The 19,180-nt window shown below is 36.1% G+C and overlaps 1 protein-coding gene across 1 annotated transcript; it reads right to left on the reverse strand.

Annotated features, from left to right (window-relative positions):
* Positions 1–10,238: 10,238 nt before the first annotated feature.
* ela3l (elastase 3 like) lies at positions 10,239–13,267 on the reverse strand. Its single transcript, XM_079566052.1, has 8 exons — positions 13,159–13,267; positions 12,894–12,982; positions 12,597–12,694; positions 12,355–12,483; positions 11,658–11,794; positions 10,879–11,024; positions 10,434–10,586; positions 10,239–10,356 (listed from the first exon to the last, which is right to left on the reverse strand). Exons 1-8 carry the CDS (start codon positions 13,196–13,198, stop codon positions 10,339–10,341), a joined length of 810 nt encoding a protein of 269 aa, XP_079422178.1. The 5' UTR covers positions 13,199–13,267; the 3' UTR covers positions 10,239–10,338.
* Positions 13,268–19,180: the final 5,913 nt, after the last annotated feature.

A 19,180-nucleotide genomic window follows, 5' to 3' on the forward strand; every position in this document is an offset into this window, starting at 1 on the left:
CATGTGTATATGTTTTATGTTTCATGTTGCACGATCGACCGAAAATAATTCCTAGTTGTGAACCTGCTCAGAACCATGACATTAAAAACGATTCTGTTTCTGATTCAAGCAAAAAGGATTATCAAAACTGGAAAGGAATGAGAAACTATGAAAATGAACACAGACAAACCAAATCACGTCACCCAACAGATAAAATCAGAGTCTCACACACTCAATCAAAAGTGTCCAAATAAATATCTTTGTGTTGTACAAGAGAAACAAAAGTGGCAAATAATGTATAGTGGAAAAACGACAATGCTATTAGCAAATTGAGTTGTTCATGGTATTCTAAAGGTTTTGAAAAACAAAGATGATAAAATAGCAAAGTATGAAAGTTAGTTTAGGGAAAATCTAAACTAAATGTCCTAAAGTATAATATGGTTGCCGATGCACACAAGCTACTTAACCTGACAGATGATCTTTCAGTTTCCAGATGTAAAGACAGTGAGCGTGTTGTAAACTCAAAAGACAAAACCACAGTGTCCAAATCCAGTGTTAAGCCTAGACCGAAACACATGTCAGCAGCAAGCTGAATAATCCAACGTACTGAGAACAAATCGTAACCATTTTCACCATAATTGCATAATGTTGCCTGAGGAAGAGTCCCAAAAGAACTATATTGTAATTAGAGTAAATTCATGAGTCACAAATCAGAGGGAATATCTTATTATAAAAAGATTATTCACACCAGTTTGTTTTTCATTTGATACAGCAATAATATTCTATTACCTATTTCTTTTACATAAGATGAAAGTCATAATGATAACAGGCTGATTGTTCAAAAGGTTTTCTTTTAAAACAACTCTTAAATAATCTTATAATCATATAATTTCTTGTTTCTTTGTTGTGAGCAACACGGTAAAGGATTTGAGAATTTCTCTGTACTTTCTTCCTTAATTTCACGAATAATCACAAAGGTGCAACATTTTTCTTCACAATAATCGTAATTTAAAATTTTAGGATTGTGTAATTCACTGTTAAAAAATGACTCAAAATGGAAAGGTTGTGTTTCTACAATGGACCCCATTGATTGCCTCTTGTTTATTTTCCATAAGTTGGCAAACCTTCTTGGATTTCTAAATGTGTTTGTCTTCAAGGGGACGTCTGTGTCACTTAGACAGTATCATGAAAACAAAAATTGGAACATGAATATTTACAGTATAGCCAGGTTCATTACAGCACTACTTTAATCAAGCTGCACAACAGTCAGAATATTACGTAATACTTACTATTCACAAATATAAAGAAACCACTTTTCTGTGTTTTTTTTATCATGTACATATCATAAGACGATGTTTACTGTCCATTGGACATGTATTTGTTTATCCAACTCACAAAACGCAGAAACTTCAACGTGATTCAGCATTTAGCTCAGATTACCCTTTTATACGCTGGTACAAGAGGTAAAGGCAAATCTTACATTAGAAAAAGTTTTACTTTTTAATATGCTTTTATACGTTGTGATTTATATTTTGCTTAATTTAAAAGTTTTTTGTTAAATGTGCACAGGATACCAATGTTATTATTTTTTTGTTTCATTCGAAAGTAACAATAAAAACAGCTCCCCAAAAGTCTGAATGAAAAAGAGCAGAAAACAAGAACATGAATCTGTTACTTTACAGTCCCTTTACATCTGTCTGTTATTTTGTTCACGTCCAACTTTCTAAATATTTGCAGTTTTACAGATGTCGTGTGCATTTTATGTACAGTATATACAATATACAAATAAACATGTTTGTTCAAAGTAAATATCGCATATTATCTATGTTCAAGTCTAATTTACATCCTTCTTTAACATTGCATTCTTATGCATTCTTGAATGCCATGAGAGTTCCTGACTCTTTTACTTCTTTCTGAAGTTCTAATTCCTTTCACAGTTTGTTCCATTGTTTTGGAATTGATCCTGTGTGTGAAAGTTTTGAAGACTATCTAGTCAAATAGTTTTTATTTGTAAAAAGAAAAGGTTTAGTGTGCAATGTGCATAAAGGTTAAATTGTTTTATCTTTATAAACTTACTAACATTTTAATTACATTTGAATCAAGTTATAGGATTAGTAAGACAACGTGAAACTATACATGTTTTACTAAGACAAAAAATTCAATTGATATTGTAAAATTTAGTTCTGTGGTAAACGGCTGCCTTAAGATTTACATTTCTGCTGAATTTTCAGGGTAAACTGTGTCCAGACACGGTATTATGGCGTTAAAAAATATTATTTTGTATTTCTTCAGGGCCATCACTAGCTTTCTGCTATCGTTATATGTTGTTTGGGATGCCTATTTGCCAAACTATTGCACAATGACTAGGCTAATTGCTAAAAAATGCTATTTAAAACAGACAGTATGGGAGGTAAACTAAAACGTTTTTGTTTTTGTCTTTTTAAAGGAAGATGTTGAAATTATATTTTCCATACAACTAAGATGTATTTGAGTACCATGACCTCCAACAGAACCACAAAAATTGCTTTGTAAATAATCAGCAGTGTTTTTAAGATAGGCAGTAGCTGGAGGTTAAATAAAAGGCCAAAAGGTCTAACCTAAAAAACGGTTGAGATTCACTACCTTGCACGAGCCACAAGCAAATAATTTTATGACCTATAGTACATTGGGCAGAGACAATAATGTGCACTGGGCCCCTCATAGATCCAAATATCCCGAAGCTACCGGTTATCCCGAGCTAACTTCCAGCTATAAAAATTCACTTCACAAAGAATGTTATGTGTTTTTCCTCATAAATCTCTCAATTGCCATAACAATTTACAAATAATCAAAACCAAACACTGTTTGTTCCTTTGAAACTTGAGTTATTATTATGAGTAGTCAACCTCTGACAACTTGTTTGGTTGTGTCTCCCTACATTTCACTATCCGGTTCCATAAAGTGATTGGACCAAAATGAATCTAAAAACAAAATGAAGAGCGAGATTTTCCACTTCATATAAGATAAAACTGAATTGATCTCAAATTGGAGAGACTCCCTTGTTAGCTGCTCCTACACTGTGAGGTGCATATAAGAAAACGATGCAATCAAAGAACTAGGTAACGTGCACAAACAAGTATAAGTAAAGTATTTTGTATAAATAACACACTGTAAAAATAGCCTAATCCATCACTCTGTTACATAAAGTCAATTTCTTGCAAATCAATCTTCTTGATTAGCTCAGAACTAAATTTTACAATATCAATTTATTACATTTTTTGTCTTAGTAAAACATGTATAGTTTCACGTTGTCTTACTGATCAAGTTATAATTATCATATTATAATCTTAAAAACACTGCTGATTATTTACAAAGCAATTTTTGTGGTTCTGTTGGAGGTCATGGTACTCAAATACATCTTAGTTGTATGGAAAATATAATTTCAACATCTTCCTTTAAAAAGACAAAAACAAAAACGTTTTAGTTTACCTCCCATACTGTCTGTTTTAAATAGCATTTTTTAGCAATTAGCCTAGTCATTGTGCAATAGTTTGGCAAATAGGCATCCCAAACAACATATAACGATAGCAGAAAGCTAGTGATGGCCCTGAAGAAATACAAAATAATATTTTTTAACGCCATAATACCGTGTCTGGACACAGTTTACCCTGAAAATTCAGCAGAAATGTAAATCTTAAGGCAGCCGTTTACCACAGAACTAAATTTTACAATATCAATTGAATTTTTTGTCTTAGTAAAACATGTATAGTTTCACGTTGTCTTACTAATCCTATAACTTGATTCAAATGTAATTAAAATGTTAGTAAGTTTATAAAGATAAAACAATTTAACCTTTATGCACATTGCACACTAAACCTTTTCTTTTTACAAATAAAAACTATTTGACTAGATAGTCTTCAAAACTTTCACACACAGGATCAATTCCAAAACAATGGAACAAACTGTGAAAGGAATTAGAACTTCAGAAAGAAGTAAAAGAGTCAGGAACTCTCATGGCATTCAAGAATGCATAAGAATGCAATGTTAAAGAAGGATGTAAATTAGACTTGAACATAGATAATATGCGATATTTACTTTGAACAAACATGTTTATTTGTATATTGTATATACTGTACATAAAATGCACACGACATCTGTAAAACTGCAAATATTTAGAAAGTTGGACGTGAACAAAATAACAGACAGATGTAAAGGGACTGTAAAGTAACAGATTCATGTTCTTGTTTTCTGCTCTTTTTCATTCAGACTTTTGGGGAGCTGTTTTTATTGTTACTTTCGAATGAAACAAAAAAATAATAACATTGGTATCCTGTGCACATTTAACAAAAAACTTTTAAATTAAGCAAAATATAAATCACAACGTATAAAAGCATATTAAAAAGTAAAACTTTTTCTAATGTAAGATTTGCCTTTACCTCTTGTACCAGCGTATAAAAGGGTAATCTGAGCTAAATGCTGAATCACGTTGAAGTTTCTGCGTTTTGTGAGTTGGATAAACAAATACATGTCCAATGGACAGTAAACATCGTCTTATGATATGTACATGATAAAAAAAACACAGAAAAGTGGTTTCTTTATATTTGTGAATAGTAAGTATTACGTAATATTCTGACTGTTGTGCAGCTTGATTAAAGTAGTGCTGTAATGAACCTGGCTATACTGTAAATATTCATGTTCCAATTTTTGTTTTCATGATACTGTCTAAGTGACACAGACGTCCCCTTGAAGACAAACACATTTAGAAATCCAAGAAGGTTTGCCAACTTATGGAAAATAAACAAGAGGCAATCAATGGGGTCCATTGTAGAAACACAACCTTTCCATTTTGAGTCATTTTTTAACAGTGAATTACACAATCCTAAAATTTTAAATTACGATTATTGTGAAGAAAAATGTTGCACCTTTGTGATTATTCGTGAAATTAAGGAAGAAAGTACAGAGAAATTCTCAAATCCTTTACCGTGTTGCTCACAACAAAGAAACAAGAAATTATATGATTATAAGATTATTTAAGAGTTGTTTTAAAAGAAAACCTTTTGAACAATCAGCCTGTTATCATTATGACTTTCATCTTATGTAAAAGAAATAGGTAATAGAATATTATTGCTGTATCAAATGAAAAACAAACTGGTGTGAATAATCTTTTTATAATAAGATATTCCCTCTGATTTGTGACTCATGAATTTACTCTAATTACAATATAGTTCTTTTGGGACTCTTCCTCAGGCAACATTATGCAATTATGGTGAAAATGGTTACGATTTGTTCTCAGTACGTTGGATTATTCAGCTTGCTGCTGACATGTGTTTCGGTCTAGGCTTAACACTGGATTTGGACACTGTGGTTTTGTCTTTTGAGTTTACAACACGCTCACTGTCTTTACATCTGGAAACTGAAAGATCATCTGTCAGGTTAAGTAGCTTGTGTGCATCGGCAACCATATTATACTTTAGGACATTTAGTTTAGATTTTCCCTAAACTAACTTTCATACTTTGCTATTTTATCATCTTTGTTTTTCAAAACCTTTAGAATACCATGAACAACTCAATTTGCTAATAGCATTGTCGTTTTTCCACTATACATTATTTGCCACTTTTGTTTCTCTTGTACAACACAAAGATATTTATTTGGACACTTTTGATTGAGTGTGTGAGACTCTGATTTTATCTGTTGGGTGACGTGATTTGGTTTGTCTGTGTTCATTTTCATAGTTTCTCATTCCTTTCCAGTTTTGATAATCCTTTTTGCTTGAATCAGAAACAGAATCGTTTTTAATGTCATGGTTCTGAGCAGGTTCACAACTAGGAATTATTTTCGGTCGATCGTGCAACATGAAACATAAAACATATACACATGAACTATAAAAACTTAAAACTATAAGGGCATGTATTATAAGAAACTATGATAAAGACAACAATTTGACATAGAACAACAGCGTGTGTGTATTCACAGATGTGCATGTGAAGTTTACATGTTTATGTCACGTACAAGTACCATTTACAATCCATCCTAATGACGTTTTAACAGCAAAAGGTCCATCATTTTTACTTTTTTTGTGGCTAGTGCAACTTTGGAGCATTCAATCTGATTAGCAATTCAACATTTGACTCAATTTCTGGAAGATCCACATGACTTAAGCAAACTCACTTTTGTCACTGGTATTGTCTTTTGACACCCCGGAATAGAAGTCATTACCATCACAACTGGAAACTGAAAGATCAATTGTCAGGTTAAGTAGATTGTGTTTGTTGAGGTGACATTGTTTGCTAATTGTTTTCTGTCCTTTCAAGTTGAGTTTTGCAGAAGTGATTCTGTGCAGAAACTTGATGTTGATGTTATTGAAAATGCATATGTTTGAACAATTTTATTGTCTTTGTTTGATTTCACATCAACTGGAATGATTGAAAATTTACCAACTCCACTGGTCCCCGTTTGGGCTTGCTGTGATTCAGCGTTGAGAAAGTACTATGGACATCAGGATTGAGCTCAGACAGATCAGTGTTTGATAGACTTATCCACTGAAACATTTACATAAAACAGTAAAATGTCCATACTCAAAACATTTAAAGCAAAGTCTCTTTTCCTAAACAAAACTAATCTCCCCATTATGTTGCAGGGTTGTGAACTTGGGACAGCAACTTAAATAATGAGATTCAGGTTGTGAACAAAAACGTAGTTGGGATTATTAACTTTTACAGATCTGATATTAGTTTGGTTCATGTCTTGTTTTTTTGGTTTCACAGATTCTTAGTCGACACTTTGAGTTTGAAGGTCACCAAATAAGGGATCAGTGATGATTTTTAACTGACACTCAACAATAATTATAATGTCAGTGAAATTTGTCTTGCGATTCTGTGCTTCTTGGACGCCACATGCAACATATCTGAACTGCTCTTTCAGTTTGTTTGGCAGCTTTATTATGGTTTTGGTTGACAAATTGAGCTCATTTAGGTGTGGTAGTTGAGTTGTTTTTTGGTTTGTTTGATGAGCAGGTCTGATATTTCATTTTGCTTTTACAGAAAATGTCCCAGTAAACTTTGATCTCTGTCAAATTTTGGTGGTGAAGGTATGCTGCATTGATCGCAGGTTGGATGTTTGGAGTGCTTTCTTTGGTTTGTGTACTTTCCATTATGTTAAGAGTGGTTGCAGTTTGCATGGCTTTTGGTTTGGGTTGGAGTGGTTGTCTTTGTTGCATCCACCGCCTCAGTCTTGTCATTGAAAGCCAATTTTCTCCAGTTTATGTTTTTTTCCTTTAACACAGTCTCTTTTACCTCTATGCTGCTCTTTTGGCATCTGCATGGATCCTCAAAATTGATGACCTCATTGAGTTACTTGATTTTTAACTTTTACGAGACACGTTTTGCTACACTGTCCACATGTTTGATATCATACAATTCCTTTTTAATATTGTGACACGCTCTGAACACAGTCTTTGGCATGCAAAAGCTTTGCTTTGATCCATAGTTCATTCTTTTCTTTTTTCAGAATCAGATAGAACCTTGTGCAAACTCCTTATCACCGGGCAGGTGGCGAGGGGGGTGAGGATCAGGCGCATACTGTATGTTAATGTCAGGTGTCAGCCTTGTCTAGACACCTAAGTGGTCAGGACTCTTCAGCCGGGATGCAGATTGAAATGTTTTACTTCAAACACGCTCTATGGGCTCATCTTTACATCATTTGATGTTTTATTTAGGCGTGTTTCCTCTGTGCTACTACTGCACCAACTCAACGACAACCAAGTCATGCACAATATACGGAATCCCCGTATTTACGCCCACACACACATTTCACTAAAATAAAAACTAGCTTTAGCAACGTGACCACATACAGTATGCATATTAATCAGCTAAGCGAGTTAAGTGGTCTGAGAAGGCAGACACAGTGATAAAAGCATCACTACAGCCATGCCAAAACAATGTATGTATCTAGGAGTTACCATTGATGGTAAACTTGAATGGAAATCGCATATAAGTAAATTAAAAACAAAATTAGCAACATTGCTGTAATTGACAAATTGAAAACTGTACTCGATAAAATAATCTCTTCTATTACTGTATAACTCCCTCATACTTCCTTACCTAAATTATGGCTTGGAAATATGGGGAAACAATTATAAATCCAATACACGTCCTATTTTCCTACTCAAAAAAAAAGCAGATTTCTATGCACCAACGAACCCTATCCATGATCTTGTTGATCTAAATACATTAGTAATAGTGTACAAAGCATGTAATGATCTTCTCCCTCCTCCCATCCATGAGCTTTTTGAACACAGGAGCAAAGTCAGTATAACCTCCGAGGAACTGCTATTTTCAAAAAAGCAAAAGCGAAAAAGAATAAAAAGAGTCGTTGTATTTCTGTAAGAGGAGTTAATCTGTGGAACGACCTGGAAGATCAGTCAAAACAGTCCCAAACAGTCAAAGCTTTCAAAAAGTTGTTTAAAGCTACTAAAATTCAAGAATATATAAGCTTAGGATGAATAAAGTAAGAAAAAATAAAATAAAATAAATAAAAAATAATAATGACATGATTTAGTTTCAAGTAAATGAACATAAAACAAATGTATGTATACATATTTGTTGGAATACTGAAATGTATGTTACTAACTCCAGATACATGCTCATTTCTCTTCTGTTTGACACTTGATATTGTTCATTATTAATGTTTGTGTTTTGTTTTTCTCTGGTGGAAGTCTGGGTAAACTGGTTTAGACGTAATAAGTTTTCACTTCAGCCTAAACCCTTTCGGTCATGTTGTTCACAAAGAATTGGAAATGTTTTTACATTTAAAGGAATGAACTACTACTACTGCATCAGCTCAAAGACACCCAAGTCAGACACAAAAACACTGCTCTATCTGTAACGTTAATTCAGTGTTTGTTTTCCTATGGAAAACGGTAAACAAAACCGTTTTATTTTTATGTTGTTTTGTTTACAGAATCCCCGTATTTACGCCCGCACACATTTCTCTAAAATAAAATAATGAAAACTATTATTATTAGTAGTAGTATTATTCCACTATAGAAACATTACAGAAGTAAAGCTTACAAACTAGCAATCAAAATGACTTTGGAATAGCCAAAATCGATAGTATAATTAAGTTAAGACTAATAAAAATAAAACATTGCAGCTTAGCTCTTAAAGCATAGCTGTTTAATGTTACTTTAAAAAGTAAACATTTAAAAACAGTTTGTCACACACAACACCGTCAGCCAAATAGTCGTTACTTCCATTCTAAACCCTTTCGGTCTTGTTGTACACAAAGAATTGGAAATGTTTTTTTGTTTAAAGCAATGAACTGACCGAATAAGCTACTACTACTACTACTACTAATTTAGCTCAAAGACCCACAAGTCATACACAATATACTGCTGTATCTGTAACTTTAATTCAGTGTTTGTTTTCCTATGGAAAACGGTAAACAAAAACGTTTTATTTTTATGTTGTTTTGTTTACAGAATCCCGTATTTACGCCCGCACACATTTCTCTAAAATAAAATAATGAAAACAACAAAATATATTATTATCACTATTCTTATTAGTATTGTATTATTCCACTATAGAAACATTACAGAAGTAAATACAAACTAACAATCAAAATGACTTTGGAATAGCCAAAACTAGATAGTATAACTAAGTTAAGACTAATAAAAATAAAACATTGCAGCTTAGCTCTTAAAGCATAGCTGTTTAATGTTACTTAAAAAGTAAACTTTTAAAAACAGTTTGTCACACACAACACCGTTAACCAATTGTCGTTACATCTATTGGGACACATGCTTTTTGCAGCAGGGGAGGGCAGGTGAGAGGGGAGAGGGGTCTACAGAGGTGTGAACCGGTTTGCCCATGCACCTGCATGCAGGTGCCCCATGTACCTGTAGTGGCGCCATTGTGTCTAGACACCACGTGGGTTAGGGAGGTGTGATTGTTTACACATAATTAGCATAACAACGAAAAAATTAGCATAACAAAAAAAGCAGCCCCATTATTACTACTTACGAATAATGGAATAAGCCAGCATTTCTATGAGAATAAGCCATAAGTGCACAGTGAGGAACTCTGTGAGGTCTGACAGCCTTATGGATGGGGCAGATAAAAAGGGCAGATTATGGTGCCAAAGATGATCCCCAGTCTATTATTGGCAGGGTGTTGCTGGCACTCTGAAAAAATTGAGAAATGAATTGACATGAATTAAGGTGCTGCTCTTGAAAATTGTGGTCAAGTTTGTGCAAGTGAATAAAGTGAGACAATGAGGACATCTGCTGGACATTTACGGACGTTTTGTTCACGTATTTATCCTAATACTGTTTAAAGAAAGAACAAACACATTTTAATTGGGTCTTTATTGAGCTTTCCGTCTTAGTTGTTCATCATCACCTGCAAATACACACAATTTAGAGTTAGTCACTAAAACCATTTCTTATCTTTATGTTTATAATCAAGAGTTGACCCACCTGGTCAATCCAGTCGTTGAAAGCAGAGACGCGAGTGAAGACGGTGGGCTTCCGGATGAAGTTGCAGCCGAGGCCGGAGACGAAGCTGGCGATACCATGGACCTCCCAGGTGCCATCAGCGTTCTTACAGTTCAGGGGACCACCAGAGTCTCCCTATACACGAAGAGTGTGCCTTTCATTATGACATCATATACCTGTAGCTAAGTGAAATACAGCAATAGCAAGCAGATCCACTGGAAAGAGTGCTTTAAAGTCGAAGTAACCATTCAGTAAATAGGTCTGCCACTTTGTTCTAAATGTTTTACTTTACTTTTTTAATACAGTTAAAAATGAATTGATAAATTCCCACATTTAATAAAACAAATACACTTTCTAGATACTTTACACAATGAAATAATAATGTGATATAAATGTACAAATAATTTGAGTAATTTTAGGGCCTTACGTTACATCCAGCCACAATGCCATCTCCTCCAGCACACACCATGGTGGTTCTGACAGCGATGCCCCACCAGTCGAGCTGGGAGCAAGTGGCATGGTCTGCTACGGGCATAAGGGCCTGCTGCAGCTTATCCGCGATGGGCCCTCCAGCTAGAAAAACAAACAGTCTAATTCCCGACCACTGAAAATATGTACAAGAGACCAGAATGGATGATGTGTGTGTGTATATAGGTTGTGTTCTGATATCTAAATGGGACAGAACCTTATGGTAGAATTGCATTTCAATTATTATATTGCTGATGTTTTTTCCTCATTTACGGATGAAACTAAAACTCACATTAAGTTACATTTCTGTCTGTTCAGATAAACTAAAAGGATTCATGATGGCATTCTTCAGTCTGACAGTTGAAAGAACCCTTTTCGCTACAGAAATGACAGGATTCGAAATATGTGAATTGTCTGTTTGGAGATTTCTTTCCAAAACTATAAATTGCCCGAGTATGTCACCTCCAGCCCTCCATCCAGATCGTCACGCAAATTTGTAGAACGTTCTGAATCTTTTACAAGTTTTCACTCATGTGAGCTTCTACCCCTCGCTGTCAACTTCAGATATTCTAATTACAAGTAATCCCTGAGACGAAAGCCAGGCCTTATATCTTTATTGAATTTGATTTATTTTGCGCAGCAGGTAGTAAGACGCTTCCAGCTTCCTACAGGGCATTTTAGATGAAAACGCTGCTCAGATGCTGTGATAGGCTTTTATGAGAAAGAGACTTTTCTTACTGTAGAGTCTGCCCCAGCCGGTGATGTAGCAGGAGTAGAGGTTGGGCATCACGGTGCCAGCAGAGGGGATGCACGCCAGCTGAATGTGATCATTCAAAGTCACAGACTCGGACAGTTTGATCATGGCGATGTCGTTTCTGTAGAGAGGTCGATAGAGACTGTGAGAGGGGGGTAATTTAAAACAACCGTGTTATCTCGACACAATGAGATACAGTCTGGAAACACCATGTCCTTTTGTGCTGATTTAACATAAATAAGAAATAAATAAGAACTGAATGTTATTTTCCACTGGCTGATGTATGATGATTACATTTGTATTTGTATGAACTAAATAATATTGTCAAGGTAAAACAATATTTAACAGTATTATATTACACATTAGAAAAGTAGCAGGATTAACAATAAAACATCAAATTGTGACTGTGATTTAGATTAAATGTTTAGATTTATGTTAACATTGGGACTGACAAACAGCCTTACCTAAGCTTCATTTGAAATCATTATCTAGTTTACTGTAGGATACACACATGACCACATGACGCAGGCCTCTACCTAACCACTAGGTGGCGTGAGAGGACTACAACTTGTCTTTGAGCTCACATTCGCATTTCCATTGCTAAAGATCTTAACCAGTTGATCTGCTGCTAATGTTTCACGTTAGCAACATTAAGGATTAATACATAAAGTGTTGCTTTACCCAAGGGCCACCAGGATGGGGTTCCACTTTTCATGGACAACAATCTTCTCGGGCAGGATGGCCTTGGAGCCGGCTTCATCCTCAATCAGGTTGTGTTTCCCCACAAACACTCTGTAGGACAGCTTGGTGCTTGAGAGCAAACATGATCAGTGTTTAATATCAAGTATGCTTGACTTTTATTTAGGTTGAATATTATATATGTGAATATTCCTTGTGTTACAGTGCCAGTGCTGTTTTCCTACTTGATGCAGTGAGCCGCAGTCATGACCCAGTTGGCAGCAACCAAAGATCCTCCACAAGTGTGCCTCCACTCTCCATCCCTCTCGTATTGCAGAGAAATCTGGAGATGCGGCCAAGACAGGTAAAAATGATTCAGGAGGCTTATAGCTGCAGAGGGCTGATTTAGTACTAAGTAAGCCATTGTTTTCCCCTCTATAGTGGATTTCCAGTGGGCCTGACATCTAATAAGCAGATGCTGTGTCCACAAGGTTTGCCAGAAAACATGAAAAACATTGACAGGTGTGTAGGCATTAGCATACCTGCCAGGGCCAGCTGTGGGGCTTGGCATCTTGTCCGTTGACCACACGAGACGTCAGGGGCTCGATGGGTGGGGTGCCGCACCCAAGGGCTGGCGGTATAGAAATGCCAAATGTGTTTAGTTATGGGGAAGTAATTCTGGCTTCTCGCTACAGACAGTGTGCTGACTGACTCCCTGTTTGCAGACCCACGCGCACTGCCTCAGTCAAATTTGCAAAGACGCAGAAACAATTACACACTGAATTAGAGTCAGCCAGATGTTCTTACCGCTAGCGATGAGCACTGAGGCCAGCACAATGGGGATCATGTTGATGGATGCTTCTGCTGAGGGACGGCAGGACACTCTCTGTCTTTTAAGTGGTCCACCTCAGGCCAGACCCCCTCGAATATGGAAAACGCTCTCTGCTATTGGCTTGTTATGTCCTTCTGGTTCTCAGGCCGCCCATAGACAGACGCTGTAGCCAGTTCCACAGGTGTGCATTAAGGAACACTTCACATGGATCTGGAGAAGAGTCTTTTTTTTTTTCCCCCTCCCCAAATTCTTTGTTTATTGAGGTTTTTCCGTAATTATTCCTCAAAACAATACAGAAAGTAATAATAAGTAATAAGTACATTTGTAAATATAAACTATATACATATGCTGTACACAAATTAGTTATTGTGGAAGGGGGAAAAAAATCACATACAAAACAATAATAATAATATTAATATAAAAAACAAAAATAATGAATTCACACATTTGCTTGTTTGTATTTGTTAAAGCACTCTAGAAACGCTTCCCATGTGAAGTAAAAGTCATCCACCGTCTCCTTTTTCTTTTTAGATTTTAATTTAAAAGGATCAGTCTTCTAGATAGCACCAAAACAAAATTTGAAACCAATGTGGAAATGTCGATGATTAATCAAAATCTTATCAAAATTGTAATCTTTGGTCACACTCAATTATTTTCGTCGGGCGCTTTAACTGTGAGTTTACTGCCACAGAATTGGCAGAAACAGCGCATGGTTTGGAATTTAGAGTAACTGAATTTAATTTAGTGCGTGGGAAGCATTCTTATGGTTTATTGGAAAGGTCTGGCCTCTTGTCTATGTCCATTAACCACATTAGTAAAAGCTATTTGTTCTTTGCATGAAAAAAAGAAATTGAATAAAAAATTGAGGGAAGCAATGAGAGGATTGTGGCTGTCTTTTGCCTTATGAACCGTCCCTATATGGTAAGTATTATACTGTATAGTGTCTCAAACCTGTACATGACAATACTGCATTTTGTGACACGCTTGGCCTTGGATTCAGAGTAAAGAAGAAGCAAATTACACTTTTTTATATTCTATTTAGATATACTAAACAAAGTGAATACTAAAATGTGATATGAATCGATGCTGCAATCTTATATATCAGACTTGGATTCAACATAACCTTCAACATTCAACTTTAGTTTGTTTGCTCAACGCATTTTTATCTAATTTCTTTTTCTTTTTTTTTATGTTTTTAAATCAAACTCTGATTCTAAAGCTAGAACTGGCCTCACACATATCCATAAATCTTAACTTTACCGTGATTTGTATGCCTTGTCTCACTTTTCTGCTGATAATTTTGTCAATGATTTTGGATAAATAGCCAATTGTGTTTTTTTTTTTCATGTTTCTTTTTTTGGGGTATTGTGACTATTAGATTGTGATTTATGTTTAACTAATATTTCATTGACAGTAGATATTTTTTAACACGTCCAGGAGTATTAACCTTTCAGAGAACTTAGACATAACATAATGCTCCACTGTTCCAAGTTTTTTTTTTTTTTGGCGATTTGATAATTGCAACTCTTCAAATTGAGAGTTGGATTTGGTTGCAATTAATCACGCAGTCACCTAACAACAGTACAGTACCTGGCCCGCCGTGTTTGCGTAAGAGCATGGGTAGCTGGCATCTGGTTCAGCTCTGTTGGTTTATTTTATCTGCCATGTGAAGCAAAGTCAGAGTCTAAAGTCTGGCTATGATAAATAAGCAGCGTTATTAACAGCAGATGGTGTAATTGGTGGTAAATTATGTGACTGTTAAACACAAAGTTTCCCCCTTGCTGTAGAAGCCAACATATTGTTTGGGCATTTCTTAAACACTCATCACCCTCTCTTCACCTGAACAGACTGCAATGTTGCCGAGTGCACATCACAAGGTCGCAGTTAAAGAAAGTTTGGTTGAGAACAGAAGTTAGGGGTGCTGGAAGACGAGTGAGCAGTGTGAAGACATGTCAGCGAGAGCCTAAGGTGACTCAGCGTGCAAACATTATAAATCTGTCAAGTGACTAATATCAGCTAAAATCTATATAACCAAGCGGTGAACAGGTAGAGCGGGTGTTTGTGGTTTGAGACCAAAGAAGTCAGATCAGGACATGTGACAGTGTTTAGTGTTAAGCTGTTTAGTCGACCTTGCAGCTGTTTATCTCCCGCTCTGTGTGTTTAAGTTAGATCCAGACAGACTGGACTCTTTATTTTCATAATGGAGTCAGATTCATTGAGACACAGCCTTAGGGAAAATGGAGTAAAATGCTTTGCAGTAGTTTACGCAGAAGGTATTTTATTTGAGATATCAAATAGTTTACTGCAATAGCACATCATAACCTTGTAAACTTTTAAACATTTTGTTGTGGATTTTATATTTCTTATTTTTTCTTTATTACTTCCATTGTGCATGTTTTCTTTTTTGGGGGAGCTGCTTTATTAGTACTTTATTAGACAGTTGGATGAGAAATGACGTGAAAAGCAGGGAAGGACATTCAGTCAACTGTTTGAGCTCGAGCACATGACACTGAGGCCTGAGTGTGGTTAAGGTTAATGCTTACTCTACTGTCCTTGTAGGGAAATTTGTCTTGTGCATTTGACCCATCCTTCAATGCCGCTGGGTAACCTGTAAGGAGCAGTGGATGACGGCATTACATCGCTCGGGGACCCTGCTCTGAGACCAAACCTTGTCGTCCAGCGACATAATGCCTAAAGGTGCACCAGGTTTGTTGTTTGAAAAGTTTTTTTCTTCATATGCATCAAAATATAAATCACTGTCACAATGCATTTTTTATTGCCAATGTCTGGCAATGCTGGCTGCTCACTGCGGCATTGAGGATGGGTCAAATGCAGAGAACGAACTTCCCTGCATAACTTAAAGAGACTATACAGAGTTTAAAAATGTCAAAATTATGTATTTTCCTCCCCCTACATGTTCCAACAATGTCCTAAGGTGTAGAATGAGCCCAGACCTATTCACCATAACGCCATGCACGAGCTTAATATAGAAGGTGCAGTTACACGTATGACCTGAGGTGGCATTAGTGAGTATAAAATGGCGAACTTGCATCAAGCCCCTTTAAAGTGCATATGACAGGTTTTAATGCTTTTGAAAATATGACTTATTTAGAAGGATAACATCAGTTGCAAATTCACCAGTTGCATAAATACAATTTTATTTCAGTGAAGCGGCAATTTTAGTTAAGAAATGTTGGGCAGAAAAGCTATTTTTATTTGATTTTTTAAGCTGCTGACAGGAAATGACATAGTTAAAGGTAACATTCCACAGCAGTTTGACTCATTTCCCATTGACTTAACATGCTCGGCACGGCAACAGTTTAAAATCGTTTACATTCTTCTATGTCACTTCCTGTCAGTGTCCAATAAGGAAGTGAAACCATAAACATCACAAAAATGGCCAAACAAATGAAAGCTGGGTACAATCTTTAGCAAAATCTCGTGTTAACTATGTTTTAGCAAAAATTGTCTAATGTGTCATATGCATTTTAACTTAATGAAGAACTAAGTAACTTGTTTACCTTTACCTTTTCGTAGTCCTTCTGGGGGTAATACAAGTGTTAATGGGTCTTTCATCTCCCCCTGGTGTCTCTGGCCAGAAAACCACAATTGCAGCTTTCCCTGCACCGGGTCGGAGGCAATGGAATCACGAAGAAGAAGCTAGCAGGCTAAAGGACAAAGCTAACTGTGGGCTAGCACCACTTAAACAGTATTTACAGCCAACTTTGAGTGAAAAAAATGATCTCCATTGTGTAATTGGATGTACAATATATAAATAATAATATAAAGCTATAAGTTAAAAAATAAACAAGGTACAGCTAACTCGGAATAAACAAAATATTACAAGCTGTGTTAGATTTACGAAAGTATAATACGTAGCTGCATAGATTATCTTCAGAATTACAAGCACATTTTTATTCAGTGGCTAGAAACATTTGAAGCACCGGGCAGTGAGCAAGTGTAAAGCTCTGCCATTGCAAGACAGGCCCAGCGCCTGGAAGAGGTGGTGGCTGCTCCTTTGTTGGCTGAAAGGCTGCAAACCACTTAAACAAAACGGAAACCTCCACAAAGCCAAAGCAAAATAAATTGCGTGCATGTGTGTGTGGTTTACTCTTTGCGTAAGCCTTTCTCTTTTGTGATATGCAATTAATTGGAAGCTAATTAAAATGACTCTTCAAAAATCTGTAAAACATTATTAAACTTATTACTGGCTGGTTTCTCCAATAGATGCGTAGCTTTTTCCATTTTCTGATTAAACCACTTGCATTCATTAATTTCATACGGGGCCAGATGACACGAGATAATGAACAGAGGTGCTCAATGAATAGAAGCAACAAAGAGGCGAAGAAATAGATTAAGTAAATTAAATCAGTTAATGGCTATTTCGAGCCTGCATCGAAATTTGGACATTGCTGGTTCACTGTGGGCCATAGAGCAGTGTGCAGTGTTGGTTTTCACTTGAGTGCAGTCTGTCATGTTGCTAGTTCCATGGCAGAACAAAGCTGAGCGCCTCATTTAGTGAAACTCCCCCCAGGCTTTGTAGCATCTAACTCTACACCGGAGCATGTTTCCCTGACTGAACTGAGTGCCACTCCGTGTGAGCTTTATGTGAGCGCGGAAAAGTCTGTAAACACTCCTCCGCTCGCATTACCATCTTGTGTGTGCTGCACAACAGAGACATTTTTGTGATAGTGTAGAAATAGTCTCATCGGCCATCTGCAGTGGAACTAAATTTACAATGTTACAACGGCATTTGGGCTTCACACAATTTTGGGGGATTTTCTGCATTATGTGGCGACATCAGAAGTGCATGGGCATGATTTTGGAAATGTATGTTATCGCGATTTTTCGGGAAGTTTTGCAATTGCGATGAGGTTTGCGATTTATTGTTAAAAATGTAAACACGTTTGGTCAGGACACTCTTGAAAGATGAGTTAAATAAAGGTCAAATATAAACATGTTCATAAGCATTCATATTTATTAACAAAAGACTTACATGCTGTTCAGAGCATGTTTGTAAGATGTCTAAAACTGCACATTAAAGGTGCATTATGCAACTTTATGGGGTAAAAAAAAGTTTATAATACATATCTGACCTTCCGTGACCCAGCAGCTGTATGGCTGGTTAACATGGCGCCTTTACATTCCATTCGGTGGCCTCTAGGACACTCCAGGATCAATTGATTTTAGGGTTTCAGGATGATTTTTGCTGCTGATTGATCTGTCTCCATGGTTACGTACTGTATATATTCCATCCAGAATACCAGAAACCCTAAATAAAACTAGGAGCGTCATAGAGGCCATATGAAAGGCCATATACGCACCTATTTTTTTCTGTAATAAAAAATGGCATAATGTACCTTTAAAGTGACTGTGTGTAAGATAAGATATAATAAAAATACATAATACATTAAAGTACATCATAAAATCAGTTCATTGCAGACACAGCAGCAGCAGAGTCACCTTATCAAAAGAACAAGGAATGGAACAGACTGAGCGACATTAAATATAAATATTTCATATTACTGTACTTACGTTACGTATTCTAGGCAAACTATTGAATTTAAACATTTAAACTTATATAGACTAACAGCTGCAACTCTTAACTCAAAATGTCATGAGAAAAATAGTCAAAATGTAGCGCTAACAGTAATTGCTGCCTTACAGTACAACTACTCCAATTATCACCACTGCTGCTGTTGAGTTTTAAATACTTTTCTCTATGTTTCACTCAAGTAGAAAGTTAATATGATTTAGGAAATGCACTCAGAAAGTTCATACGTGTCCACCGTCTACCTCTGTGTTTCCGATTACATTCTGACACATGTATCACATCCAAACATCGATGCCTATCTTCCCGTAGAGCTGATGTAAAACTTTTAGACAGGCACAAACAATTACAGCAGGACACGAACTCTCATTTAATTAGACCTCCGGAGTTCTTCATGACCCGACTGGTATTTCCCTGCTCTGTATCAACACGCCACTTTTGCATTT

This window comes from Gobius niger (assembly GCF_951799975.1).
Source record: "Gobius niger genome assembly, chromosome: 1".
Classification (NCBI taxonomy): domain Eukaryota; kingdom Metazoa; phylum Chordata; class Actinopteri; order Gobiiformes; family Gobiidae; genus Gobius; species Gobius niger.

Coding starts and splice junctions, on each gene's coding strand:
- ela3l (XM_079566052.1), bottom strand. CDS start 13,198: ATGATCCCCATTGTGCTGGCCTCAGTGCTCATCGCTAGCG. Junction 12,695..12,893: donor CCCACAGCTGGCCCTGGCAG/GTATGCTAATGC, acceptor CCGCATCTCCAG/ATTTCTCTGCAATACGAGAG. Junction 12,484..12,596: donor ACTGCGGCTCACTGCATCAA/GTAGGAAAACAG, acceptor TTTGCTCTCAAG/CACCAAGCTGTCCTACAGAG.